This window comes from Spermophilus citellus, assembly GCF_964194105.1.
Source record: "Spermophilus citellus genome assembly, chromosome: 14".
NCBI lineage: Eukaryota > Metazoa > Chordata > Mammalia > Rodentia > Sciuridae > Spermophilus > Spermophilus citellus.
Window position 1 is genome coordinate 102,884,260 of NC_138194.1, and position 27,288 is coordinate 102,911,547.

At 57.3% G+C, this 27,288-nt stretch overlaps 2 protein-coding genes across 9 annotated transcripts in view; one reads left to right on the forward strand and one right to left on the reverse strand.

The window, feature by feature from the left end:
* DENND3 (DENN domain containing 3) overlaps positions 1-10,204 on the forward strand; it is a gene marked incomplete at its 3' end in the record, with an annotated part of 48,462 nt that extends 38,258 nt beyond the window's left edge. For 3 of the 8 annotated variants that reach the window (XM_081266739.1, XM_081266742.1, XM_081266743.1), the window contains 6 exons: positions 597-736; positions 2,245-2,402; positions 3,258-3,391; positions 6,118-6,236; positions 6,313-6,450; positions 7,005-10,204. In XM_081266739.1, the coding sequence (XP_081122865.1) occupies positions 597-736; positions 2,245-2,402; positions 3,258-3,391; positions 6,118-6,236; positions 6,313-6,450; positions 7,005-7,205 (890 nt within the window). Of the gene's footprint in view, positions 1-596; positions 745-1,183; positions 1,471-2,244; positions 2,403-3,257; positions 3,392-6,117; positions 6,237-6,312; positions 6,451-7,004 lie in introns of those variants that run through there. The other 5 variants (XM_081266740.1, XM_081266741.1, XM_081266745.1 and 2 more) reach the window with 5 other exon arrangements.
* Positions 10,205-15,325: 5,121 nt separating this feature from the next.
* The window catches only part of SLC45A4 (solute carrier family 45 member 4), a 69,312-nt gene continuing 57,349 nt past the window's right edge, over positions 15,326-27,288 (reverse strand). The window contains exons 3-8 of the mRNA XM_081266751.1: positions 23,617-23,805; positions 21,856-22,035; positions 20,395-21,446; positions 19,582-19,681; positions 18,435-18,646; positions 15,326-16,071 (exon numbers count right to left, since the gene is read on the reverse strand). Of these exons, the coding sequence (XP_081122877.1) occupies positions 15,706-16,071; positions 18,435-18,646; positions 19,582-19,681; positions 20,395-21,446; positions 21,856-22,035; positions 23,617-23,805 (2,099 nt within the window). The 3' untranslated portion in view covers positions 15,326-15,705. The remainder of the gene's footprint in view (positions 16,072-18,434; positions 18,647-19,581; positions 19,682-20,394; positions 21,447-21,855; positions 22,036-23,616; positions 23,806-27,288) is intronic.

Genomic DNA, 27,288 nt, shown 5'->3' on the forward strand with positions numbered 1-27,288 from the left:
TGAAGGTCCTGCAGGAGTCACAGGGGATGTCTGCTGGGCCATAGTAGACGGGAGGAGGAATAGCACCAGTTGTGGTGGGCAGAGTGGCCAGGGGCTCGGGCCTCAGCCTCATTAATGGTTAGGGAAATGTGAAAGCAGGCCACATGTGGTGTGCCTGTGGCCCCTGCCCCTGGGGGCCCCAGACAGGAGGTCTTGAGACCAGCCCGGGGAACGTAGAGAACCATCTTGAAAACAAAACCCCGAAACTTTTACTTCTTTAGAGTGGCCAAAATTAAAAGGCCACCACTGAGCGTCAGGGAGATGGGGACCCTCCTACGCCTTGGTTGGCATGGCACTTGGTGGCTCCTGCCTAGGCCTCTCCAGCTGACCCCTGCTTTCTCTGTCCAGTGCTCACCAGCCCCTCCTGCTGTCCCCTGCTCTGGAACTGTGGCTCTCTAGAGGCCCTGAAACACCTGCCTGGTGCCACGCAGGGCACCTGCCCTGGGTGCTCTGTGTGGTTCTCGGCAGCCAGTCTGCGCCCAGGGGCAGGCGTGTGGCCTCCTTGCCTGGTGGTGCCTGGGACCCCCTCACGTCTCTGCCACTGATTTCCTCTTCAGGGCATCTTGACCCAGCAGAGAAGGCAGAGGACGCCCGCCCCAAGCTGTGGTGTGCCCTGAGTGGGGGCAAGGTGACCGTGTTTGATGCCTCTTCCTGGACCGTCCACCAGCACTGCTTTAAAGTGGGCACCTCCAAAGTGGTGAGCAGGTGGGGGCCCTCAGGTTCAGATGGGCCCAGAGCTTCTCCCCGGCCCCCAGCTTTGGGAAACAGTCTCATCTTTGCTGGGGTCTGAATGCGGCCTGCCCCTCCCACCACTATGGCACGCTCATGGCGGGAGCAGCTCCGTGCCACCCAGGTGTGCCGGGCCCAGGGTCACAGAACCCCTGTGGTATTTTCTATGATTCTGGTGATGCCTGGTGAGGGGCAGTGGGTGCCCTCCAGGGTGTCCAACCACCCTGCGTCCTAGCCAGCAGAGGCCAGGCCTGTCCTGGGCGCTTGGTCCTTTTGTTCCTTTGAGTCTGAATGAAGTTGAGGGTTTTATAACCAGAATGGCTGGGAGTTTCTTGGCCTGGTCGTGGGGTGGCCTCCTGTGGACACAGCAGCTCGAGGGTGCCCCTAACCCTGCACGGGTCCTCCGTCTCTTCAGGCGCTTGGCAGTCCTTCCCTGTCCTCAGACCACCATTGCTGGAGGACTGTACCTTCTGGCCAGTCTGGGGGTGTGAGAAGCACCTCCTGTTGAGCGGTCACTCGTGACCGTCTTTCTCTGTTTTGCCTGCTCTCACCTTGACTGGGGGGTCTCGCTGTGTTACCCAGGCTGCCTGTGAGCTCCTGGGCTCCAGACACCCCCCACCCCCTCCCCGTCTGGGCCTTCTGAGCAGCTGGGACTCCAGGCCCACCATGGCTGGCTTCTGAGGACCCTTCGCAGATTCACAGGTGCGGCCTCTCTGGAGTCCCAGCCTCTGTCCAGTCTGTGCTGCTCTCCCCTTGCTGGCTGCCAGGCGGTTTGGTGCCCTGTACTCCCACTGTGCAGGGGCTGTCACCCTGTCCAGGAGAAGCCACCGTTCCAAGGGACCCTGCAGGGAGATGCCCTGTCCTGTGCCTCACACAGCACAACCCGCTGAGCTCCACATGTAACGTGAAGAGGACGTTCCAGTGAAGCATCAGGCCGCTGCTTAGGGTCCATTTTGGTGGTTGCATCTTATCTAAAAATAACAGGACGCTCATGGCATGAGCAGAAAATGAGTTTTCACACTGTTCCAGTGGGTGCTTTCAAAGCCAAAACCCCTGTGACTGCAGCCCGGGCACCGAGTGCCTGGGATCAGGCCGTCCAGGTACCTGGATGTCAGACTCCACAGCGCGCAGGGGAGGGAGAGGCCATGGAACTGCTTCCCGAACCCTTCCCATAGTCCACAAGTCTCAGTGGACGAGTGGGAGGGTCTGAGTTACCAGAAGTGAAAATGTGTGCATCTGATCACACTCAGAACTGGACAGAAGCAGAAAGAGAAACTAAGGGAACCGTCCTTGTTCTGAGTTGAGAGTCCCCCAGAGCCTGTTTAATAAGATCCCAATGACAGTAAGCCCCAAAGGCTGCCTTGGTCGTAGTCCCCGCCGCCCTCCAATTAGTCCTGGGAAACGAGTGCGCGTCTGTGTCTGGGAGCCCAGTGGGGCAGCGGCCACCAGTTCCCGTCGTGCCTCTCGCCCTGTTAGAGCTGCATGGTGATGGCGGAGCAGAGCCAGGTGTGGATTGGCTGCGAGGACTCCGTCATCTACATCATCAACACCCACAGCATGTCCTGCAACAAGCAGCTTACGGACCACCGCTCCGCTGTCATGGGCTTGGCTGTGCAGGATGGGAAGAAGCCCAGGTACGGTGGCTCTGTAGGGTCAGGGGTGCCAGTGTGAAGGGTGCTGGGCTCAGAGGAGAGGTGGGCAGCGACCCTGCTCGTGGGCACAGAGGAAGGTGCTGACCCTCGGTGACCAGCACGGGCAGGCGTGGCGAAGGGATGAGCTTTCTCATTGTTACAATGAAACCTGTATTTGAGAGACCCCCTGAGCTTTCACTGTTGTCTTCTTTAAAACTGTCATGGTTAAGTCCCAGCTCCCACAAAGCCACCTGCTGGCCAGCAGCCTGTAGCCTGCCCAGGCCTGGCAGGGTTTCTGTTCCTGCTGGGCCAATGACCTCACTCTGACTTGGATAAGGCCCTGCCTCCATGTCAGGTCCCGTTCTGAGGTCCTGGGGTGAGGACCCCGGTTGTGTCACTCACTGTCTGTTCCTGTTACCTGAGGGCAGGCTCTGGTTCTGCTCACCACGTGTGTCCTGTGGTGAGGATAGGGCCCGGCACAGCACTGCCCAGGTCAGGGGCTCACCTGGAAGACAAACAGGCTGGTTAGGGCAGGACCAGGGGTGGCGCTGGCCAGTCTCCCTCCCTGCAGCTGCAGTGCAGGCCCTCTGTGGCCCCTCTGGGCTGGGCGGCCCTTGGTGGGCCTTGTTTCAGTCCATGGTCTTGCTGTGGCTCTGCCCAGCACTGCCCAGGACAGCCTTGGTGCGACTGGGTCCCCCGACAGCCTGCTCCTGCCCCGGACGGCTGGGCGGCACTCGCCTTCCGTGTAATGGATGCTTAATGGCGACTTGTTTCTCCTGGGGCTGAAGGCCTGGGGCCCAAGGCCTGGGGCCCAGGGGCCCTGTTCAGTGTGTGCACACGTGCCTTTGATCCCTCCAGCGAGGTCTTCTCCTGCAGCCTGGACGGGACAGTCCTGGCGTGGAACGTGAGCACGCTGCAGGTGACCAGCCGGTTCCAGCTGCCAAGTGGAGGTCTCACGTCCATCAGTCTACACAGTGGCCATCTGTGGTGCTGTAAGTCCTCCAAACCACCCTGACCCTGCTCTCAGAGCCCGTTTCCCTCTGCCTCGGGCACCTCTGGTTTTCGGGTCAAACTGGCAACCTCCAGGCACTCTCTGTCACTCTTCCCTGCTGGCTGTGCCCAGGCCCCTGCCGCCCTGGTGTGCCAGCCACACCCGCCTCCCTGTGCTCTTGCTGCACATGCTCTGGGGTGAACCTGGCCCAGGTGTCCCTGAGTCCCCTGCTGCCCCATCACCCTCCACAGCCACCTCCCCTGGGGCGCTGGGCCACCCCTGCCACTCCCAGCACATTCCCTGGGATCTGAGCATCCTCAAGGCCAAGCCAGGCACTTTGCAGGTGACGGGAGGCTCATGTTGCCCTGGGGGGACACCCAGGGCACAGATGTTGCCTGTGGCTGAAGGCCTCCCTGTGGGCGTGGCCAGACAGGGCGTGTGGTTGTCCCCAGTTATTTTACATTGAAGCGTATTTTAGTATAGCGAGATGCACAGGACCCTCCACACCCCCCTCAGTCTCTGCAGGGGATCGGTTTCAGGAGCCCCAGGGCTGCTCACGGCCTTCATCCGCAGGTGTGGGGCGTGCACCCTCCTGGTGCTTTACGTCACCCCTGGGCCACTTACCTACCTGGCATGACAGTGTCATGAAAGGCTAAGAAGGGTTAAGGCAGCTGCAGGAGGCTGCTCCCAGAGCAGGCAGAGTGGGGGCCAGAGTCAGAGTCTCTGTGGTGGGCAGGGGATTTAACCAGCCAGTTCCCCAGAGCCATCAGGCAGGGCTCTAGAGGACGCCAGTTCTGGAATGTCAGTTGGAGGTGTGATCTTGGAGTGAGGTGTGCGTCACTGTCATGGGCAGGAAAAGCAGCCCTCTGCTGAAGCCCAGGACAGAACCACACATTTTCTGACGAGTGACCAGGTGACAGGATGCTGCCGTGTTTAGTCGGGGGGGTTCCTTTTATGGGTCTTAGATGAGGGGGTTGCATCTGATGAGGCTGATAAACTCCCAAGTGTGAGCTGGGTGTGGTGGCACATCCTGTAAACCCAGTGACTTGGGAGGCTGAGGCAGGAGGATTGCAAGTTCAAGGCCAGCAACTTAGTGATACTGTATCAAAAAATAAAAAAGAGCTGGGGATGTAGCTCAGTGGTGAAGTGCCCTGGTTCAATCCCTGAACCAAAACAGAAAATAGCCAACCAAACCACCACCACCACCACCACCACCTGCATTCTGGTGTTCCTGATGGGTTGGGATGTCCTCAGGCTCCTGATTTCGTTTGATCAGTTGGCAGGAATCACTTGTTTACTGCCTGGTTCTTTGTGTCCGTGCTGGGCAGATGGCGGTCGCTTACTTGCACAGACCAGGTGCAGAGTCACCTACTTTGGTGGTTGTGCTAAAAATGGAGCAGCTCCTGGCAGGCTTCTGTTCTGTAGTATGGAGTAGCTTAGGGCAGGCACAGTCCAAGAACATCTGTTGTACATACCATGGAGGGACTCAGAGCAGGGTTCAGACAGAAAGAAGAGGGGCCAGGGGCACCCAGCAGTGACCCACTCTGCTCCTCTCAGGCCCCAACTGCAGCGGTTGTGAAGGTCCCTCTGTGTGCTGTTGGCTGTGAGCTTCCTGGTGATGTTCACTTCAGTTCTAGAGTCTCCATTTGGTTTTTGTTTGGAGGACTCCATTTCTCTCCTGACTTCCTTGTGCCCTCACCTGGCCTGTCCCTGTGTGCTGGGCCCACCCTGGGACGATCACACACCAGTGACGTGCTGAGCCCTACCCCCTGTTCTCTGCCTTCTGGGTCTGTACGGTGGGGGTGGGCGGTGAAGCTCCTGCAGTGGTTGGGAGCTGGTCCCTGCCACTCCGGCCTCCTGTGGCCCTGCTCCACACTCCCACTGGCCCCATAGCACTTGTTAGTCCAGGTAGGTGACAGCACCCGGCCGGGGCTTCATGGAGGGTGTGGTGCTTGTCGGGCAGCAGCAGAGGCAGCTCCCAACCAGGCTTAGAGGGGGGAGAGGAGAGCCCTTGTGAGCCCCTTCACTATCAGGCCGGCCAGGGTCCCAGGGCCCACTCGTCAGGTGAGGCTGGCAGCTAGAAGGGAATGCAGTGCAGCGTCCCCATGGTGTAAAGCCATCGGCATCTCTCCAGCTCCTGGGACCTGCTGTCTCCCAGCACCCGTGTACCCAGGCCTCTTTGTTTGTGAGCGGGATGCTACCCGAGAGCCAGGCTTGTCCTCCTGCCCTCCGGCCTGCACTGTTCACACGGGACACTGGCGTGCCAGGGGGCAGGGGACAACGCAGTGGCTCCGCCAGGTCAACTCCAGCCTGACCAGGCCGGCTTTGCACCGCCTCCTGGGCTGGTTTTGACGGCTTGGAGCTCGCAGAGAGGCAGACACTGCTGGCCTGCAGGGAGGCCCCTTACCTGCAGGGTGACAGACCGAGGGTTGTGCTGGTGCTGCGCACAGGGAAGCTGTGTGTCACTGAGTGGGGCTAGGACCCGCTTTGGCTTCTGGAGAGGGAAATCCCCAAACACCAGAGGCCCGAGGTGCCCAATCCGCCCTGCCTTCTGCCCCACTGCCCACGCCGAGAGGCCCCTGGCAAGCTCGGGCCCAGGGCCCCCGTGTTACGCGTGGAGCAGCGGTGGGCGGGCTCACGCTCCGCGTCACAGGGACACTCGCTGCCCCGACCCTTCCAGCCCACCATGTGTCACCCGCCACTCCTCACCAAGCTCTCCTCCTGCAGGCACAGGTGACAGCATCGTGGTGCTGACCCTGCAGGGCACCTTCTGCCAGGAGCTGAGGATGGACGAGACCCCGAGCGACACACGCACCTCTTTCGTGGGCTTCCAGCTCTTCCACGAGGTACCGGGGAGCAGCCCGTTGCCTGCTGCAGGGGCGGGGCTGCCTTGGCCACGGGCCCACGGTGGTTTCTGTCCAGCAGGAGCAGCTCTGGGCGGCCCGTGTGGGTCACAGTGAGGTCTACGTCTGGAGCTTGAAGGACCTGGCCCGGCCGCCACAGACAGTGCCCCTTCAGGACTGCTCCCAGATCCACTGCCTGCTGCTGGTGAAGAGGCAGGTGAGCTGCCGCCTTCCCTCCGGGGTCCTCCCTGCAGTGGGGCTGGCGGAGGACGATAAGCCTTCCACACGTGGGCCTTTGGGAAATTCCAGGCCCCAGCTGCAGCGGTTGGGAAGGTCCCTCTGCATCCTGTTGGCTGTGAGCCTCCTGGTGATGTTCACTTCAGTTCTAGAGTCTCCATGGTGTGACTAGGCTTCTTAGAAGCTGGACGTCCCAGAACCGCATTCTGGGTGGCTTCAGCCGCTCACTAGACCTCTGCCCTCAGGCCTGAGTGGGTTGAGGGTGAGGGCACGTAAGCGCTTAGCAAGTGTCAAGTCCACAGACAGTGTGTCTGACCACGGTCACATGGTCCCTGTGGTCCCTGGGCTGGGAGGCCTGAGAAGAGGGCTCCAGAGGCCACAGAGGGCTGTGGCCCCCGGCTCTGTCCTGTAGGTACATCAGGTGGCCTGTCCAAGAGGGACTCAGCTTCGGGGCGCAGAACCCAGGACTGGGCCATGCCCACGCCCTCGAGGCTCTTGGATCCTGGCTGACACGCCTCCCGTTTCTCCCTGCAGATCTGGGTGGGCGGCAGGGGACTGTCACAGGGGAAACTCAAGGGGAAAATCTACGTGATCGATGGGCAGCGCAAGACCGTGGAAAAGGAGCTGGTGGCACACGCGGACACCGTGAGGACCCTGTGCTCTGCTGAGGACAGATATGTGCTGAGCGGATCTGGCGGGGAGGAGGGCAAGATCGCCATCTGGCAGGTGGAATGAAGGCGAAGGGCCTGCTGGCCGGCCTGGGTGGGGACAGCACCTTCTGCAGCCTTCCCCTCCGCAGGAGCCTGAGGGGCAGGGGTGCCAGTGACGGGGCCCCGGCCCTGTGCGTCTCTGGACGGTCCATGTGGGTGCTTGCTCAGGCCGGCCGCCACATCTCCTTTCCCACCACCTCTGCCAGAGGTGTCCTGTGCCGTCTGCAGATTTTCAGAACCCACGCCCAGGGGACAGCACTGGGCCCAGAGCCGAGCAGGCTGGCCTCTCCTTCGCCTCCCTCATCCACTCCACGAGTCACGTGGGCATCACAGGGGGTGTGGCGGGCACGTGGAGGAGCGCCAAGGGCTGCGGCCTCCATGACTGCTCGTTCTGGGGAGGCTCTGGGAATTTTAGGAGCCCAGGCTGTCCCGCCAGAGCAGGTGGCTGGGGCTGCCCGAGGAGCGGGACAGCGCTGTGATCTGCTGTCCAGACTGGTGGAATAGCTGGGGCAAGCTGCTGCTGCTTTCCTTGTTAAGTAAAATTTCTATAATGAAGAGACCCAGAGACTCTGTTTCACCACAAACCTCGGCAGGTCTGGGTGGGGAGCCCGTGGCCCTGCCTGGGTGCAGAACCACTTACCAGTCCTGCCTTCCCAGGCCACTCTGGGCCTCCTGTGCATGCTGTGGACTGACGTGCCGGCGAGGCTGCACCACCCGAGAGGAGCTGTAGATAGTCCAACGCTCGCAAGGAGGTCTGTGTATGTTTTCATGCTGCAATTGAGATGTCACTCCTGAAATGTGCTGTAAAGAAGGTTTGGGCCTTGTTGCTGGACACAGAGGGAACATTTGTCCACTGGCACACTTGTGGCTTGTGGCCAGTCCATGGGCTCAGCCATGGGGTCACCTGGACACTGTCAGGTTTTTGGGACTTAGCTGGACACATGCTAATCTTGCTTGCCAAGGGCTGCTCCGGGTATCTGTGGGCCCCTGGACCAGGGCCATGCTTTGGCAGCATCCAGGTGCCACGTGAACACGAGCCCCTAGATGTGGCTGGATCTACACTTTGAAAGGCCTGCATCACTGGACAGCATGTCCCCTGAGTGTGGTTTTGCATAGCCACCAGCTTTTCAGTGTCCTGGAACGTGGCACAGAGAAGGGCACAGGGTTGCACCCTGCTTGTCTGTGTTTCGGGGGGCGCTCCCGACATCTGCAAGGCGGGGCTGACAGCAGAGGCCAGAGGTTGAGCTCTGCCTTTGTAAACACGTGCGAACGTCCAGGGAGAGTCTGTCAGGAATACAGTAATGACTGTTTAATACCAAGCCACGTGTAGCCAGGTGTCTTCAGTGTGAATAATGAATTCTTTATTTAGCAATTGCTAATGTCCAGTTGATTTTAGCCATCATCAACTGGAAGAGGTCTCCAGGCAGCGTAGGACCATTTTGAACTTGCTCTTGACTCATGCCAAGCACCAGATAAGTTATCTCACTGCAGGTGATAATTTCCAGGATTGTGTATGATGGTGATTGGGTTTGAAACAACCAGTGCAGAACCACAGGCTTTTACGAGGTGGTCATTTATGTAAGAGGGAGTGGTGAGCACCAGAGTCGAGGGGCAGTGGGCTACAGTGAGTGGCCGCTGCGCTTATGTAAACAGTCCTTGCTGAGCGCTGGCTGGGATGAAAAGGGCACCTTGATGCCATCAGGGTCCACCAGGAACTGCTCAGAGGTTCCACCTGGGCTGCTTTGCTGGGCTCTCATGAAAATATATAAAAACATATAAAACCGAGAAAGCTCCTGCAGAGGGTTGAATGACATCAAAGGTATGTCCACATCCTGACTTGACTTGGAGAAAGGGTCTTTGTGGATGAAATGATGATCTCAAATGTGGGCAACTGGCCTGAGGAGGGGGGGGGACGACAGGGGCACACAGGGAGAGGCCTGCGTAGGTGGAGCAGAGGATACAGATGCAGCCAAGCCAGCCCGCAGCCGTGGGGGCTTAGAGGGGCAGGATGGCTCACCCCCAGAGCCCCCAGAGTCCCCCCACGCCTGGATTTCACTCTGCAGCCTACAGAACTAGGAAGTCCCCCAGGTGGTGGTCACTGGTTATGCAGCTGCAGGACACTCCCAGGGCTGTTGTGGAGCATTTGCTCTGGGCAGGGCTTGCCAGGCTTTTCAAATGCACTATCGTGCCTGGTGCTCAGAACACTTACCACATGGAGGAACACTGTCCCCACGGGATCTGTCAGGGCCCCCTGGCCCCAGCAGTGACAGCAAGGCTGCAGGGAGCACCTGCTCCTCATTTCCCCGGAGTCGATGGTTCTTCAGGGGCTCAGGGCTGGTCTGGCTCTGACGGGGTGGAGGGGGTCCTATCAGCCAGTCTCCTAGCTCTTAGGGGGTGGGAGACGGGTGGTCCAGAGTGTCAGTAGCCCCTGCCTCTTAGCCTGTGTCCTGGGGCAGGGAGGGAAAGAAAAGGGAAAACAGCGGACAACACCAAGAGTTCATTCTGTAAAGAATGATAAACTATCAAGATTGCTCAAGGGAAGAAAAAACAGTGTCATATTACATGATTTTAAGCTTTACTAAAAACGACAGGAGTTGAGACACCGCAGGATTTGACCTGATGGCAAATGCACCCACAGAACAGAGTGCAGGGTCTAGCACAGTCCGAAGTCAACTGACTTTCAGGAAGAAAAAGTCGATTCAATGAGAAACCTGCTCAGCCCACAGCGCCGCCCCGGCTGGACAGCGAGGAGAGGACCGACACTGAAGAGCAGCTCAACCCTCTCCTCACGTGAGAACTCAATAACAAAACTTAACTCAAGGAGGCTCACAGACCTGAATGTAAAACTAGAAGTTCTAGAAAGTAGCTTAGGAGAATGTTTTTGCAACCTAGTGCAGACAGAGATTTTTTTAGAGAACACAGGAAAAGAAATGTGAAATCTAAAGAAAAAGTAGAACCGCTCACCTGACTGGCAAAAGCAGCCAGACACAAAACAGGTGGCACTTACCGGGCTGGTTGGGTTCATGGCTGCAGTCCAGGGCGTCCTGGGCAGTGGGGCGTCAGTTTCTCAGGTGCCATTTGTCAAAACTCACAGAACTGCTGACTGCATACCTGTTGGTTTTACTGTGTGTGAAGTGACCGTGGTTAAAGCACAAGACCCTGACCAGCAGTGCGGGGTGCTAAGCGCTGGTCATGCAGGGGGTCAGCCAAACCCAAACGGCTGCACAGTGCAGAACTGGAGTGTCCGCTTTTTGTAAAATAAAAACTTCTTTTTAACATTATTTTACATGCAAAGATGTAAAGGTGGTGCAGCTCGGGGTGGGGGGCTTGGGGTGCCATTTTCTACATGATTTACTGCTCCTTGCCCCACGGTGGCCAGTTTGTCCCCTCTGAGCTCAGGTAGCACACCCATGGACCTCTGGGTGTGCTACTCAGGTGGCCCCAAGTTGGGGCGCGAGATGTGCTGTGGAGGAGGCCCCCTCCCGGTGTTGCCGCAGTCACGTGTGGCCACAGCTCCCTGCTGCAGGGGGAACACCGGGTCTTGGGGACAACCGGGCTCGGTCCTGCCATGTGGGTTCCCTGCAGAGAAACTCGCCCATGAGGCGCGGGGGCTGCAGCCTTCCCAATACTTGGCCTCATGTCCCTCGATGACCTCACCCTACCCAGCTGTGCTGAGGGGCTCTTGCCTGCATTCCCCACCATCGCCCCTGCCTCACCCCTGGCCAGCATGTGGGTGCATTCTGGCTCAAATCCCACCAGCTGGGACTAGCCTCCTATTTCCCCTGCTGCCAACTGGCTGTGACATTGACAACCCTCTTGGGTGGAATGCCATAAGACCCAGATGGTGTTTTCTGCCCCAAGACCCTGCGTGCATTAGGGACCACCAAGGGTCACCCACTGCCCCTTCCTGGTGTGGCCACTCATGCCCATGTTGGCAGGTCAGTCAGACCCGGGGGGCAGTCTGCAACTTCCCAGCCCCTCCTCCACCGGAACAGCCCGGCCAGGCTGCGGAGCTGGGGCTCTCAGCGCAGCCGAAGCAGGGTTGGGGAACTCAGAGGTGGGCCCAGGTCTGTAGCTGGGGGAGCCTCAGGGAAATGGAGACCTTCCTTGTGCCCACCCCTACCTTCAGCCCTGGGAGCAGCCCTCCTCCCTGCTCCTCAGGCCCAAGGAGGGCAGAGGGCAGCCATGGGGAAGTGACAGAGAAACCCACGTGGGCGGCTCAGAGGAACGGAGGAAGGGAGGGCGCTGACCCCTGCACAGGCTCCTCTGCAGGAGGTCAGTGCTGCAGCCCCATGCGTGCAACAAGTGGCTGCAGAGAACCAGGAAGCCTAGGCTCTGCGGAGAACAGACACACACAGGAGAAGAAACTAAGTCACGTGTGACATTACGCTTCTTTATAATCCCTTTTCTCATAAAACATGACATCATGTGTTTAACACACACTTAAACCATTGCTAAAATCAGCAAGAGCTATTACAGTGTTCCAACTTAATAAGTTGATTTAAAAAGTTGTCCTGTGGCCAGTTCACAATGGAACCAAATAGCTTTGTTCCGAGGTGCTTGGGGAGCTTCTCTGGTACCAGGCATTTCAGACAAACGGACCATCCAGTCTCAGTCCAGTGCACACAGTGACTGCCCCGTCAGCTCCAGGGAGGGCAGTAGAAGCCACCAGAGGAGGGCATCAGGCTCTCCTAGAGGTCTGAAGATGGGCAGGCCAAGGGGCCGCTCAGGCTGGGGCTCTGGCCAGGATGGTGATGCCAGCTTCATGTGAGGTGGTGACCAGTGCTACTTAGGCTGGGCCCAACACACCACCTGAGCCAGGACCAGTTCACCTGGAACTGAACAGACAACACTCCCAGGTGGTGCTGGGCAGTGCCCAGGAGTTCTTGGAAGCAGGCCACTCCTGACAGGCCGGTGGGGCCCAGCTGGACACAGGCTGGACGCTGGCAGTGGGACGCAAGTCTCAGAAGCGGCTTGATGGATGTACAAAGACAGACAAGGCTGTTCTGGTGGCAACTCACACACCGGGTCTCGGTGGCTAAGGTAGGCAGACGCTCAGGGAGATGGAGCAGCCTGGGGACAAGGCAGGGTGCCTCCTTCCTGAGGCTGGCCAGTTCCGGCTCCAACAGCCAGGCAGGAGTTGCTTTGCTGCTGCACACGCCCCCAGGGAGCAGCGGGAATCAGAGTACTCTTCAGCCGTGTGACCAGTACCACGGGCCGCAGAGGTCACGGGCGCTGGAGGAGGGGACTCAGCTCTGGGCATCGGAGCAGTTGCTGCGCTGCCTCTCCCACCCAGAAACTTGCAGAAAGACCGAGCCCAGCTGGAAGCTACTGGTGATCTGCGGAGGGCATAGCTGTCCTGCCTCACCCAGGAACATGACTAGACACAGTGCCTTCCCCAGGCCTGGCCCTTGCTGGGGCCCCAAAGCTCTAAAGCCAGTGGGCAACGTCACCTCAGCTAAGACCCCTGCATTAGGCTAAGAGAAGGAGAACACCACGCCCACCGCCAGCTCCATAGCTACCAGGGCGCGTCAGAGCCATTCTGCCAACAGAGGGGGCCAGCTGGAGGCTGGCAGGGGCAGCCCACGCCTCTTCCCCCTCCTACCAGCCTGCGCTCCTGCAGAGGGAACTTCCCCATGTGTAAGAGCCATCTTGCCAAAAGATAAGATACTCAGTTGGCTCTTTACAGCACATAAAAACACCAATCAGACCAAGGCCACCCTACCCAGGGAGCCAACAGTGCTCAGCCACTGAAACCCCACGCAACACTCGCAAGCACTCGGGGGCACAGCCAGGGGCCTACCCGGCCCAAACCTGAGGGTGCTGCAGGCTCACTCCACATTGTGTCCTCAGCTCTGCCAGGGTCCCGTAGGCCCAAGTCTTTCAAGTTAAGAGGCCACAGATGGGGTGCCTGTGGGACTTGGCACTCCCACCTCTCCCCTGCTGCTGTGACCTGAGGTGTGGACGGCGCGTGAGCGCCAGGCCAGCGTGTCCTCTGAAGCAGCAGGCACAGCCAGCCTGCCCTTCTCCTTGGCTCTTAAGACACAGGCTCCAATGCCCACAGCCTCAGGCTGGTCGGACTGCAGTCAACTCATCCCACGGGAGGGCCTAAGGGTCCTGTGCCCAGACCAGACCCACGCCCAGAGTTCAGGGATCTGGGTCACCCACGTCTACCTACCAGGGGAAACCGGAACTGACTCCACCAGTGACCCTAGGAACTACGTACACTGACCAGACTCGCAGGAACAGACTTTGGTTGCAAATATCTAAAGGGCTACAGCTCTGGAGCTCCACCAGGTGTGAGCCAACTGGTGTCACCTACGAGCGGACACTGGCTTCCTTTCTGGTATCTCACAGTGGCTCTGATGAGGCCTGTGTGGGAATACAGACGTCAAGGCCAAGGTCAGAGGGCCAACGTGGCAGGTGGTAGCCCCAAGCCTCCACCCGCACACCTTGGCCAGGCAGAGCTGCAGGTGAACCAGCTTCAGGTGGCACAGGTGACAGGGGCACAGTGCATGGCTTCCGATTAGACCCCAGGCTGCGCCTGGCTGTTCCACTTCTTGGTTCAGACCAGCCCCTGCCCGTCCAGCTTTCTCTGGCCCCCGTTTCCTAGTCACTAGGTTGGGAAGGACCAGCGGCAGCCAACAGCCAAGGCGGGATCTCAGGAAGGACCTGCTACAAGCTCTGAGCACTAAAGAGAATCAGGCTGCACAGGAGGGCCCCGCCAAGGATGCTCAGCCGAGGAGGAGCCCAGGAGTGCCCGTCACCCTGAGAGGGACAAAGCGCCCAGTAGGTAGGGCTTGGCTGGTGGGAGGGCTAACGATATGCCAGCGGCGCTTTCAGTAGTTGAGACCTTCCCCGTCCAAGCACAAGATTTACAAGGCCATTCTCAAGAGTTGGCACGTACAGAAACCATCTGGGCTGGAAGCCTGTCCTTAGCTGGTGGAACGCGCCCTTACGCCCTGAGTACACACCTCATAAACAGGCACCAAACTGTTTCTTGTACACAAAACATAAAAGCTACAAAGTGCCACCAGTGGCAGGAGACATGGCAAGAGCAGTGGCCTGCTATGGACATTAAACAGCCATTCCTTAAGTACACAGAAAATTCAAGTAATTTATTTAAAAACTGCTTAGCTTCATCTTGAAATATATATATGTATAAATATGTGTATATATATGCTTTAGAATGATCATATTGCAGCATGATTCTCATGCATTTTAAAGTACTTTATTTAAAAAACAACTCGTGGCAACACGAGCATTACAAGGTCTGGCTCTGTCTGGGTGACTGCGGGGCTGCCCTCCTCCTCCTGACCTCAGTGAGCTCAGACCGACCGTTTCAAACAAGTGGACACGGCTGAGTTTTTCATAGAGATTGTGGTTGAAAACACTCCAACCACCGCAGCATTTGGTGACTGTTCTTCCCCCCAGCCTGAGTTTTGCTGATTCGCTGAAACCAGGAATACCACGCTGAGCCGGGGGCCTTGAGAAAGACACTCGCTGACCCAGGAAGAGACACTTGTTTCTCTCTGCACTGGTTCCACGTCCCGTGACAAGCGTCCCGTGACGAGCGGGTGAGCAGCAAAGAAGCCGCGAGAGTTCAGATGAGCTCCAGCAGGGAGTCCGACAGCAGGTGGGCCAAGGCCACCACCCACACACGCGAGGTAGTCTGGCCAGGGCTCCCAGCACATGGCAGAGGGGACAGAGGGCCCTGGGATTGACGATGGGAGCAGCCTGCAGGCGGCGGGCCTGGGAGGGCATGCCGGGGTCTGGATGCGGACACATACAGGTGCCAGCTGATCTGACATGGCCACTCTGCCAGCAGCCACCACTGGGCCTCCCAGCTCGGGTGTGTGGCTGCCAGAGTGGGCAGTTGTCCCAGCCCAGGCTCACCCCAGGCCACGATTCGTCAGACTCTCTGAGGACGAGATGAGACGCTGTTCTTCTAAGAAAACCACAGTTGTGAAGGAGAAAAATAAACTTTTAAAAATGCTCATAAAGAAAAATACTCTCCAACAGCTGGAGCACCAACAAAATGTGACAAGACCCGATGGACATCCACACCTGAGCGCCAGTGAGGGACGTCTGGTGTACGTCCCCGTCACCAGCTGCACTGTGATTTTCTGACATAGTATGACAAGATATGTCAAGGACGTCAGAGTTTCTGCATTTTCAATTATAATTTTAGAAATGCAATATCTTTTCTTCTAAATTGCTTATTGGCTATATTGTTTTACAATTTTAAAACATGCAGAATAATATACCTGCAGAATAAAAGAGCTGAAATTAAAAGATCTTTTTCAATTAAAAAAAAAAGATTTCAAATGATTTTTTTTTTTAATTGTGGAAAAAGTAATTAGTGTGATATCTTTGCCTGAAGAGCTCAAACCTACCCCTACAACTACGGAATTTCGACTGTTCTGAGAAGGACCTCTGCTTGCGCTGGCCTGGAAGCCCCAGTGAGGACAGGGCCCAGCAGCCCCTGCCCACGGTCTCCTGCACGGAATATGCCAATGGAGTGCTCAGACCATAGACTCGGTCTCCACCAGCCCCTGTAGGCCCTCCTTCCGCGACAGCTTCAGGACAGTGGGCTTCTCATTGCCCCCGCGGCCTTCACCTTCCAGGGCAGGCTGGGAGGACAGAACTTTCTGCTCATCCTTGGCCTCTTCTGACACCTCAGGATAGATCACCAGGAATGTGGCCGTCAGGAAGCCCAGGAAAGAGCCCACAGAGGCCACCATTGGGATGACACGCACAGTTCCCACGGCATCAACCACACCCCCGAGGGCGGATGCCACCAGGATCTGGGAGATGTAGACCTGGCAGGAGAGGATGGCGCAGTCGATGCCAAACCCACGCTTCGAGTTCCCAGGACTGTGGTGAACGTACTAGAAGAGAAGAGAATTCAGAGTGAGGGGTTCCAGGGAAGGGAGACCTGCTGGGGTTTCAGAGGTGTGACCCTGCTGAGGGGTCTGCACACAGCCCTGCCTTCCTCTCAGCTTCCAGGCAGCTGCTCCTGCCTGGGCCTCCCGCACCCCAGCTCTGACTCCGCACCATGCAGACAGGAGACGGGGGATGTTCTTGCTCCCTGGAGGGGAGAGGTGAGGAAGCAGCTTTGTCAGCCCCATCCATCAGAATACAGGCTCCCTGGGGCCCAGCCTCTAGTCCCAAGGAAGGTCAGCAGGGCTGACTCTGCCCACTCAGGTGGTCTCCAGTGAGGGTTGGAGGGCAGGGGCTCTGAGTCCATGCCAATGCTTCCCACAGCATTCTGAATGCAGTGACACTTAGATCATACTAACAGGACATGGGGCTTCATGTGTTTCCTAAGATACAAGTGAACCCTGCTGTAGAGACACTTGTGGTCACACTAAGTGACCACATAGTCTGATGGAAGGCAAAGCAACCTTGATGTGTGTGTACCATGACTACAGAGGGAGGTTCCAATGTACCTTTCACAGAGTTAGTGGACACAGGACGGAAGGGACGGAAGGGGACGGAAGAGCTCAACACACTCAGGGCACTAAGCACAGGACCCACTTTCTTCCCAAGAGCATAAAGAATGTTTATGAACATTTGTGACACACTGGGCCACAAGGGGGGCTCAATTAATTTTAGGGGCTGAAGTCATGTAAGATTGTCTTCTGACCTTGAGGAATTACACTAGAAACTGGAAAATCCACCATATGTCAGAAATTCATCAACATACTTCAAAATGATTCATGGTTCAAAACAGAAATCATCACAAAAATTAGAACATCTTTTAAGTGATTGAAACTCAATGAATTACAACTTCCCAGAGTGTAGCTCAAGCTGTGAGTAGAGGGAAATTAGCACCCTTAAGTGCAAATACTAAGCTAAAATCAAAGAAAGAAATTAGACGATAGCAAATTAAATAATAATAAAAAAAAATAACAGAAAGCAAAAGACCCGTAAAGAGCAGAAACAGATACAAAGTGAACACGTACCACAGAGGACCGAGGGTCCGAAAAGCTCCTGGAAACAGACTCCACTGATTCCCAGACAATATCAAAAATGGTAACGATGCTACTGCATTACATTGTAAGGAAATATTGTGAACAATTTAATGTAAATATATTGGAAATTTCAGATGCAATGGATGAATTTCCAGAAAACCCTGACTTCTGTAGTGAGACGTGAGCACTCCTGGCTAGAGTTTGAACAAGAAAACAATGACGGCACTTGCACCCAGCCTCACGTTGGAGGTACTAGTCGTGACCAGAAGGCAAGGAAAAGAAAGAAAACAGGAGGGCTTGGCTCTGCCACGTTATCAATCGTTCCCAGGCAGATGCATACGGGTAAAGGCGTACTCAAAAGCTCAGAGTGGATAAAAAACAAATGGTTAGGAGAAGCCAAGACACTTCTGAAGAGCCAGAGTTGCTTCACTCAAGCCAGCATGGCACCTGTCCCAGGAGAGGAAGATGACTGGCCAGCACCCAGCCACCTGCGGGAGGACACACGGCTGTCTCCGTCCCCCACCTCAAGCCAGCCACAGGATCAGATGGGGCATGAAAGACCGTGAAGGCATAGGGAGGGGTGCTCACTACTGCAGTATCTCAAACAGCTCCAAACCGGAAGAACCCAAGTGCCAATCAGGGGGCGTATCAGAGCCCATCAGGGCACGGGGATTAAGAGCACGCAGAGCTGCTGGCAATGCACTTGTCACAAGAAGGAGGTGAAAGAAAGAGGCCAGATGGGAGAGGACAGTGCTGGAGGTCAGGATCACGGTCACCTTCAGAGTGAGGGCAAGGAGGCCAGGGATTCTGGCTTGGATTAGATGCATCTATGCAGCTACTCAGTAAATCCATTTTGCTTGGACCACTGCACAAGACGCTGGGAGTAAGCACAGTTGAGGCTCAGGTAGGAGAAACGAGCACCTCCTTTCCCCTCAGAGGTGGACAGTGCTGGACAGTCATGGTCTGCACCCATGCCCTGCCCAGGTGTATGATGAACTCTGTACTAGGGCAGATGACTATGCTTGATGGGTCTTTCGAGCAGGGCAGGGAGTGACCCTCCAGGGAGCACTTCCAGAAGCCTCTTGGCAGGACTGGCCTACAGTGCTGGAGGGATCCTGTGGCCAGAGACTGAGGAGACTGACCAGGGCAGGCAGCAGCTGAAGGCTTCTGGGAGTGGAGATGGACAGCATAGTCTGGGATGGGGATGTCCCTGGCTGGAGTGTGGCTCCCTAGGCCTTTTTGCCACCCCTACCCCAGCACCCTGGGGATGGACGTACCTCCTTGACTTCATGGTAGTGTCCCAGCAGGGCATAGGGGCAATAGGAGATGCTCATGGAGACAATGCCCATGGTGCTGATGGTGACCATGGCCACATAGACATTGGGGAACATGGCCATCACAGCTGTGCCTGCAGAGAAGCCCAGTGTCCCCAGCACATAGATGACCTTGATGCTCAGGTCGTAGTTGTCCAGGTACTTCTGTAGCAAGGCTGCAGAGAGGGACCACAGGGACAGGGATGAGCTCATCGCTCCTATCCTGTCTCATCCAACATGGCTTCCTCCAGCTGAAATGGGGTCTGGGGTACAGGTACTGCCTGCTCCTGAATGCATCTGCAGCCTTGGATCTGCCTGGCCCCCCGTGGCTCTGGCACCTCAGCAAGGCCAGCAGCTGGCCCTTCCTACAGCTCTGGGCCTCCCTGACCTGCCAGAACACTCTCTCTTGCCTGACTCAGCACTACTTTGTTCTCCTGACGTGGGCAGCCCAGGTCGGTCGTCTTAGGACCTTGCCTTGCACCACCTATCCTGACCTTGCACCTCCAGGAGGTGCCTCCCAAGCTCCTGAGAATTCCTCTACCAGAGCAGTGGCAACAGCCGAGTCACAGCTGCTCCAGTGCCTGGCTGACCTCGTGGCATTTACCTTAGCCACCCAAGTCCACTCGAGGCTGGTGTAAAGCTGGCCTCCTCCCCAGGGTTTAGACAGTATAGGTAGGCAAGGGGACCCTGACCATGATCATGTCTAGTCCCAGAGGTTGAGCTGAGCATGCTGCTCCTGGGGTGGGTGCCTGTCACCCCACCCTATCCATCAGGATAAAGCTGTGCCTGTAGGTAGAGGCCTCATGCTCATGACAGCCTGGACCCTGTTCCTCCTGCTGAGCCCTGGGCAGGAACCGGCAGGACCCAGGACAACCTAGACAGAGGTGCCGTCCATATGGACAGCATTGTGGGACAGCACAGACAGCCTCCATGGGCTCTCAGAGACACCCCTTCCTAGCACAGCCAACAGCAGCTATTCCCACAGCTTCTCACCTGCCCAGACAGAAGTCAGTGTCCCACAGACACTGAGCCTTATGAGGTATGGGATCCCCTCATCTGACTGCTGAGAACTCTCTAGGGCTACAGCTTACCTGAGCTGGATACCTCTTACCTGAGCAAATAGCACCGGTAGCAGCGTAAATGACCAAGCCCCAGCAGCCCATCTTCACCCCAGCGTTGTAGGCGTGCCAGGCAGTTGAGTTGGAGGCGTCCTGTTCAGAAGGAGACTGGGTAAGCGGGGCATATGCTGCGTGCTCAGGACAAAGGGGTGATTCTGCATTTCAACAGTGGCTGACTGTATTTCAGGAGGTGAGAAACACTCCAGCAAGGAAGGGCCCTCCCTGGTCCACAGGAGGTAAGAAGCGCTCCAAGCAAGAAGGGGGCCCTCCCTGGTCCAGTCTTCAGTGGGTCAGTGGTTTCGGGTCCCTCCTTGCCACATCTGACTCTGTAGCTCAGAAACCCAGGGGTGACCCTGCCCTCTTTAAGGCCCAGGTTAGACCTGAAGAGGAGTGGACATGTGGGCCTGGTGTGTGTTGACTACTGAGGCCCTCCTGACCAGGTAGCAAACACATCACAGGGTGTGTCCCACTGGTACCACAGGGGCTGGAAGAACCGCCAGCACAGCTGGCATGAGTGACGCCAGATGGTCACCTGAACTGCCAGGTTGGGTGAGCTTGGCACAGGGCGGCAGACAGCTGAAGACAGCCTCACTTGGGCTTCTCAAAGTGCGTCTTCCTGGTGGAGTGCCAGGCGGGCATGATGGCTCCCGGGGCCCCATGGTGACCTGCTTTCAGGCTTGCACAGCGCCTGGTCCGCGTGGACGGGGCAGTGAGGGCAGGTTTGGCAGAGGCCCTGTTTTCATTCTCAGCGTGCCACACTTCCTCCCCACCACCCCACGCTCCCAGCCGCCTGCCCAGGTGCTCACCTTGGGGTCCCCTTTGAAGATGACCTGGCCCATGAAGTCGGTGTAGAAGACGGCTTCAGCGATGACAGAGAACCAGGTGAGCAGGTGGCAGAGGCACAGCCGCTTCAGCTCCTTGGGCATCTTGAGCATGGACAGCCACAGCAGGCGCACAGTGGTCTCGCTCTCGCCCTCCTCGCTCTCTGTGTCCCCGCTGGAGGTGGTGGCCCCGCTCTGGTTCCGGTGCCGACAGCGCTGCCGCTGCCTCTGCTGCAGGTCGTACAGGTCGCTCATGCTGCGGGACGGCTTGATGAGCACCACGGCGTTGGCCCGCCGGTAGCGGTAGCAGTGGGACCCGACCTTGCCGTAGTAGGAGAAGGTGCTGGAGGCCTGCCTGCGGAATGCATGCCTCCGCCGCCGCATGGAGCCAGATGTGGCCGAGGGCTTCATGCCCACCCTCACGTAGCCAAGGGGGTCCCTGGGCGGAGAGCCACTTCCGTTTGGGACTTTAACTTCATTCAAGTGATTATCAAGCAAGGTCTCGTCCTCCTTGGCCGTTTCCCTGAGGAAAGTGGACAGGCGGGGCAGTGTGGCCTTCAGTAGCTCCTGGCTGGTGCTCCGGGGGGTGTTGGGGCAGGAGGTGTCATGGAAGATGGAGGGCTCGATGTCATGCAGGAAGAGCAGCTCAGGCTCCATGTCCAGCGCAGCATCCGGCACGTGCAACACAGAGTCACTCTTACTGCGCACCAGGTCCACGTCCAGGTAGTCCAGGGGGAGCTCGTGCTCCGACTGCACCTCGTCTGGGAACAGGGGGTTGCCGTCTTGTGCAAGGCCAGGGGTGGGGGCCAGGGCGCCACTGAGCCTGGTGCTGGGCAGGGCGGCCTCCTCCAAGCTGCGGTCCTGCTGTGGGCAGTACTGCTCCTCCTCGATACTGAAGACATGCAGGGCCACTGACACCGTGAAGACGATGGCAGCGAAGAAGAAAAGCACCTGGTTCTGTGTCCGGAACCAGCTGCCCAGGAAGGTCTGCGTCCAGTCCAGCCCGCCCAGCACATAGCCAATGGCCCCGCCGAGGCCTGGTGGGGAGAGCAGGGGTGAGCCAGTGACCACTGCGGCCCCCATCCCCAGGCCCACCCTGAGTGAGTCAGGACACAGGGGCTGCGATGGAGCACAAGATGGCAGCGGGGGCCGGGAGGGAGGGGACAAAACAGGGGACCCTGACTGTGGAACTGAGGAACAGGGTCTCCCAAATCCCTGCTTAATTAACTAAATGCAAACTACTCCCAGATCTGACATGGCCATAGGCTCAGGGTCCTCTACTGGATGCGTGTGGAACTGCCTGGCGGAGGGCCCATCTGCCCTGTGAGCACGTCACCCCAGGCAGGACTGGCCTGACACTCTGTCCCCATTCCTGCCTCTTCATCCTGCTAGGGCTGCACACAGGGCAGCAGAGGCCCACCCGCTCTGCCCCAGGCAAGGCGTTACCAGCAGAGAAGGCATGGATGTTGAGGGCCATGTCCTGTTCCTCGCTGTCCACCACATCCAGCAGGTAGGCGCGGATGGGCCCTTCGGTCGCATCAGCGCTGAAATCCAGGACCACCACTCCCAGCACTGTGAGAACGATGCCGATGGGCTGCCGGGTGGGGACATCACCAAGGGCCAGACCTGGACAGAGAACGGGAGGGGGTGATCAGACTGCAATACCTGCCTTGTTGGACTGGGGAGCTAGCAGTCCCCGGCAGGGAGGTGGCTGGCACAGTGGGACCTCTCCAGAGCAAGAGCCTCATTCTTTGGCAGACCCTTGGGAAAGAAACGAGCTGCTTCCTCCCGCCGTGTGGCGTGTGGGGAGATTCTCCCAAAAGGCTCCTGGCCCTGTGCTTGAGCAGGAAGGGGAGCATGCCGGGCTTACAGCACCATTGCTAAGGGTGGCCTCCTGCTGGGAGTGCCAGCTAGTGCCAGCTAAGCACTGCCATTTCGGCTTCTGTGAGAAAAGCATCTCCTTGCCCTTCTCAACAAGAACTGATACCGAAGGCCAGCCCCCAGGCTGCCTGTGGCCCTGGAAGGCCAGCCCCCGGGCTGGAAGACCTCTGATGCATGCTGAGAGGGCCCCTCGGGCTTTCTGCCTCCTGCCTGTACCAGCCTGGCCCTGGAGAGTGCAGCCAAGAGGGACCCAAGTGGCCACGCACCCTGGTCCCAGTCCTATGGAGACGGCGTGAGCCTGCAGGAAGCTCCTCAGGGGTCTACCCTGACCCAGAGATCAAACTGCCCTCCTGTCCCCGATGCCTGACCAGCCAAACTGGGCCTCATGTTCCCATGAAAAAAGTACACCCTCCTGTATGAGGATCAGAGGGCATGGGGTGGGATTGAAGCCTGGGGCCCAGGACTGGCCCCACAGCACTGTTTGGCCAAATCTGGACAAATTGGTCCATAGGAGGCACAGAAAACGGGGTTTCTGCCAGGAAGCACCCCACTGGCCTCAGACTGCAAACAGAGACAGCACCCAGGTTGAGGGCTGGAGCTTCTGGGCTGGCTGTGTTTGGCTATATGTGATGAGGCTGTACCCCAGACATGGCCCAGGAAAGCCACCCTGCTATCGGAGGACCTCCCTGCTCATGGGAAAGGGGAGGCTAAGCCCACAGCCAGCAACAGGCATGGGAGGCAAACGGCCCCAGGGCATCTGTACCGGGCCTGGGCTGGCTGGAGGTGGGCAGGACCAAGCCCACAGCCCCACCTGCAGCCAGGCCCATTCAGTCAGCAGCCCTCCTGCACCAAGGTTCCTGGCCCTGCACCCGACCCCAGGCAAGGCCCTCTCTCCTTGGGCATGCACAGGCACCTCCACCTCAGGATGTGCGGGGAGCTCACTACCCCATTTGACAAATGCCCTCAAGGCAAACACACTTTCCCACACATAGTTGCTTTGATTAAAAACAAAACCACCACCAGTAAAAACAGCACGTGAGAGCCTGAAACAAAAAACAAGTATCAGACCAGCTCTGGACGCTTTCAACACCAACTCTGAGAAAAGGAGAACAAAAAGAGAAGAGATAATTACTGAAATAAGCTGGAAACAGGACGTGGGGTCAGATACGCATGAAAAACAAACGGTCGGTGGGCAGGAAGCCTTTCCCTGTGAGCAGGTTCCTCCAGCTTTCCCACAAGGCGGCTCCAGTAGGCGCCTGGGCCTGGCCACCGCCAGGGGGCCAGAGTGAAGCCCCCGGTCTGCACAGGGTGCGCAGCAGCACTCACCTATGGCAGAGCCGTTGAGGAACAGCGCCACGCCCACGAGGACGCCCACGCAGAGTGCCAGGATGAAGGGCCGGCGGCGGCCCCAGCTCAGGGTGCAGCGGTCGCTGGCAGAGCCGATGAGCGGCGTGAAGAGCAGGCCGAGGACAGGGCTCAGGAACCAGGTGAGACTGTAGTACTGCTCTGGGAGCCCTGGGGGAACACGTGGTGTGAGGCGGGCGTGTGCCCACGTGCAAGGTTCCTAGGGCACACCTCCTCCTGAGGGAGGCCAGGCGAGCCAGGGGCCTTGGCGTGGGTGACCAGGCCTGCAGGGCCCCACCTGCTGCATACAGTACCAGGGCAGCACACACTGAGCGCAGCTGTGTGGTCCGCCTGTGCGGGCCGCAGGTGCTGGGGCAGCATGGCCTGGGCAGACGCTCCAAGCTGCTGGTGCTGCCAAGTGCCAGAGGGCTGATGAAGGCCCTTGGGGCACCAGAGGTGGCACCACGGTAGGCACAGACTCTGGCTTCTCCCTGAGAGGCACACGAAGGGGACACATGGGCTGCCACTGGCCACACCACCCCGACCACCCTTAATGATGCTCACGTTAGGAATCCTCTCTCCGAAATAGCTCTTGACCAAACCTACTTAGAGTGAGGCTAAAAACTCAGAGAATGGGAAACACATCACCCCCACAGACTGTCACAGCTTCATGACAAGTGTCGAGTCCAGATTGCGTCCCTGTGCTCAGCCCCTCCCTGCTTCTCTTGATGGGTCCTGCACCCCTGGTGCAGGCCTCCAAAGAGCTGGGGTACCCTCTAGCACCCCATTGGCTCTCAAGTTCATGCCAAAAAGAAGTACTCACCTGTCACTGTTCAAACCCCTGGTGGGGGGGGGGGACACCTGTTCAGGAGGCCCCACACCCACTTCCTGCCCTGCCTGCAGCATCGCCCACCCTGAGCACAGGGTGCACTTTGGAACACCCAAGACACCATATGCACTGCCGACAGGCTGTGGCTCCCTGGAGATCCGTGACAGCTCACCTGCAGCCCTCTCCCCTTCCAGCCTGGAGCCAAATGACACCCACAGAGAAAAAGGCTTGCTGACCCAAACCATACAGAGATGCTGGCCAGGGAGCGTCAGTCAGCCCTGTGCAGAAGTCACCTCTCTGCTCAGCCTCCAATAGCCTCAATTCCTTTTCTAAGACTCCTACTCTGTCCCTGCCATGCTGCTCAGGGACCCGTTAACCAAACTCTGATCCTGTCTTGGGCTGTGGCTGGCCAAGCCCTTAGTGCAAATCCTCGGGTGCCCTCCACTGCGAGGCCTTGCAGTGTGGTCTGTTACCAAGTCCCTTCTGAGACCGGGTTTTCCACAAATCAGACCTTTCCCAGTGAGACTGAAGTGTCACATAAGGGACCCTGTGGCTCCATCAACCTGGACACACACACACCTGGCACATCAGTGTGCAAGTTACAGCAGATGCATTTGTTTGATGCTGGTCCAGCTGCAGGAGATGAGCAGACATGAGGGGGACCTGTTGCATGTCCCCCTGGGTAACAGCAGCAGGCCTGGTGCTGGGCCTGGCCTAGGCAGCCTCCAGCCTCCAGGCCACCACATGGGCTGAGAAGCCGGCCGTGGAGAGATGTCATATGACTGTGCTGCTCAGGGTGGCTGACAGGGTTGGGAGGCCACACCATTCAGCCAAGGGAAGAGGAGTGGACAGGGGAACTGGGCTGTGGGCGAGGCAGGAGCGGGTACCTGAGCCCATGGAGGGTGGGGCTGTGGGGTCGCAGTCTTCAGAGGGGGACACAGGCAGTCCGGCAGGTGCTTTCTCCCAGAGGTTGACAGAGCAGGCTTTGAAGGAACAGTCCTGCCGAGCCTGTGTGCCCCACACGCTTGCCCCCATATCAGGGACAGCTTGCTCAAGTCAGGGCTGTGCCTGGGCCCGAGGAACACACTGCTCCTCCTCACACTTCTAGGTGTGTGTGGCTGGTAGGAGGCTGCCCAGGGGCAGGGGCAGGGGCAGGGGCAGGGCTCCAGTGTGGGCTCTTCAGGGCCCAGCTGTCTGTCATCACTTGTGCTATTTGGAGGAGCTCACAGGCGCACCCCAGTCTCAGCTCCTTCTCGAGAGCTATGGCTAGCAAATTCTGCCATCTATTTTTGTGTGGCCTTCCAGTTAAGAATGGATGTTACATTTTACCAAGTTGAAAAGATCAAAGTAAAACTATTTCCTGACATAAAAAGCTATGAGATTCAAAATCTGGAGTCCCCAGGTTAGACGCTGCAGTTTGCCGCCAGCCCGTCGGCTCCCCAGCTGCACTCTGTCTGGAGGCCCTTCACCTGAAGGTGACAGCCACCCCGCCGAGGCACCCCTCTGCCAGCTGGGTCTTCACCAGTCCCCCTCTCACGGCACTTTTTAAATACATGGTATATAAATGGCTCTTATTTTTCTATGCATCTTTGTTGGCATATTCAGTTTACTTACACTTAAGTAAACTGATTATGATTAGGTTGTAGTTAGGTCTACCATTTGCTATTTGCTTTCTGTCTGACCCCCCTTGTTTCTTTGCTTCTCTGTTCCTATTTTCTTTTGATTAACTGAATATCTAGGCAAATTTCAATATAGTATAGCCTTCAGTGGTAGGTACTTTAAGTGATCACTACAGATATTATCTATCAAACACTTACAGTCCACTTAGTGAACATAACACATAACACAAACCCCACCATATGCTTTTGCTTTTACCAGTTGTATCTATTCTAAAGGAATCCAGAAGAAACAATCGTATATACCTACACATTTCACCATTTGCAGGACAACTCCTTCCTTCTTGAAAGATCTGTTTCTTTGTACCTGAAGACGCTTCTTTGGTTTATTTGGATTCCTTAAAAAGCATCTGCTGATGCTTTTTTTTTCAGATTTGGGCTCTGAAATCTCCTATTGCATTTTTATTCTTGAATATTTCTGCTGGATACAGAGTCTGGGCTCCAACCCTCTTCACCGAGAACCCTGAGGAGGGTTCCCAGTGGTCCAGCTCCACTGTGTCATTCAAGGAGGCTGTGGCGGTCCTCGGACTGTGCCCTGCTCACCATGCGCCAGGCTGCTCTCCAGAGCCTCCTGCTGTTGCTGCTTCTCAGCAGTGTGGCTCTGATGGGTCTAGGGAAGAGGTGCTTGACACGTACCGTGCTCGGGCTCGCCCGCTGGACTTCACGAATCTGTAGATTTACAACTCTTACAATGTTGTGATGATCTGTTCTCTATTTCTTCTATTCTACGACTCCAATTATAGACGTATCATACGTGGTTATATACATACATCACACAGACTGACTCTTTGATACTGTCCCCGTTTCCTCAGGCTCTCTTCATCTCTCTTCACGATCTTTATTCTCTGTCCTTTGCTGTGGATGATCTCTACTGAGGAATCTTTAGGTCTCCTGTCTCCAGTCTGCTCTTAATCCTACTGGTTAACTTTCAATTCAATTCAGGCCTCATACCTGGAGAAGTGAGCTACATGCCTCTGTAGGGCCATGGTCAGCCATGAACACTCTTGGACCAAGCATGGACTCGCATAGGGCCTAGCCACAGGGGACTGTCCATAACTCATCCTCTTGAGTGTGTGCAAGGCCCTGTGTCAGCTGGACTCATGCAGAAGCCCCACTATAAGGACAGGCAGAGGGAACCTGCCCACTGAG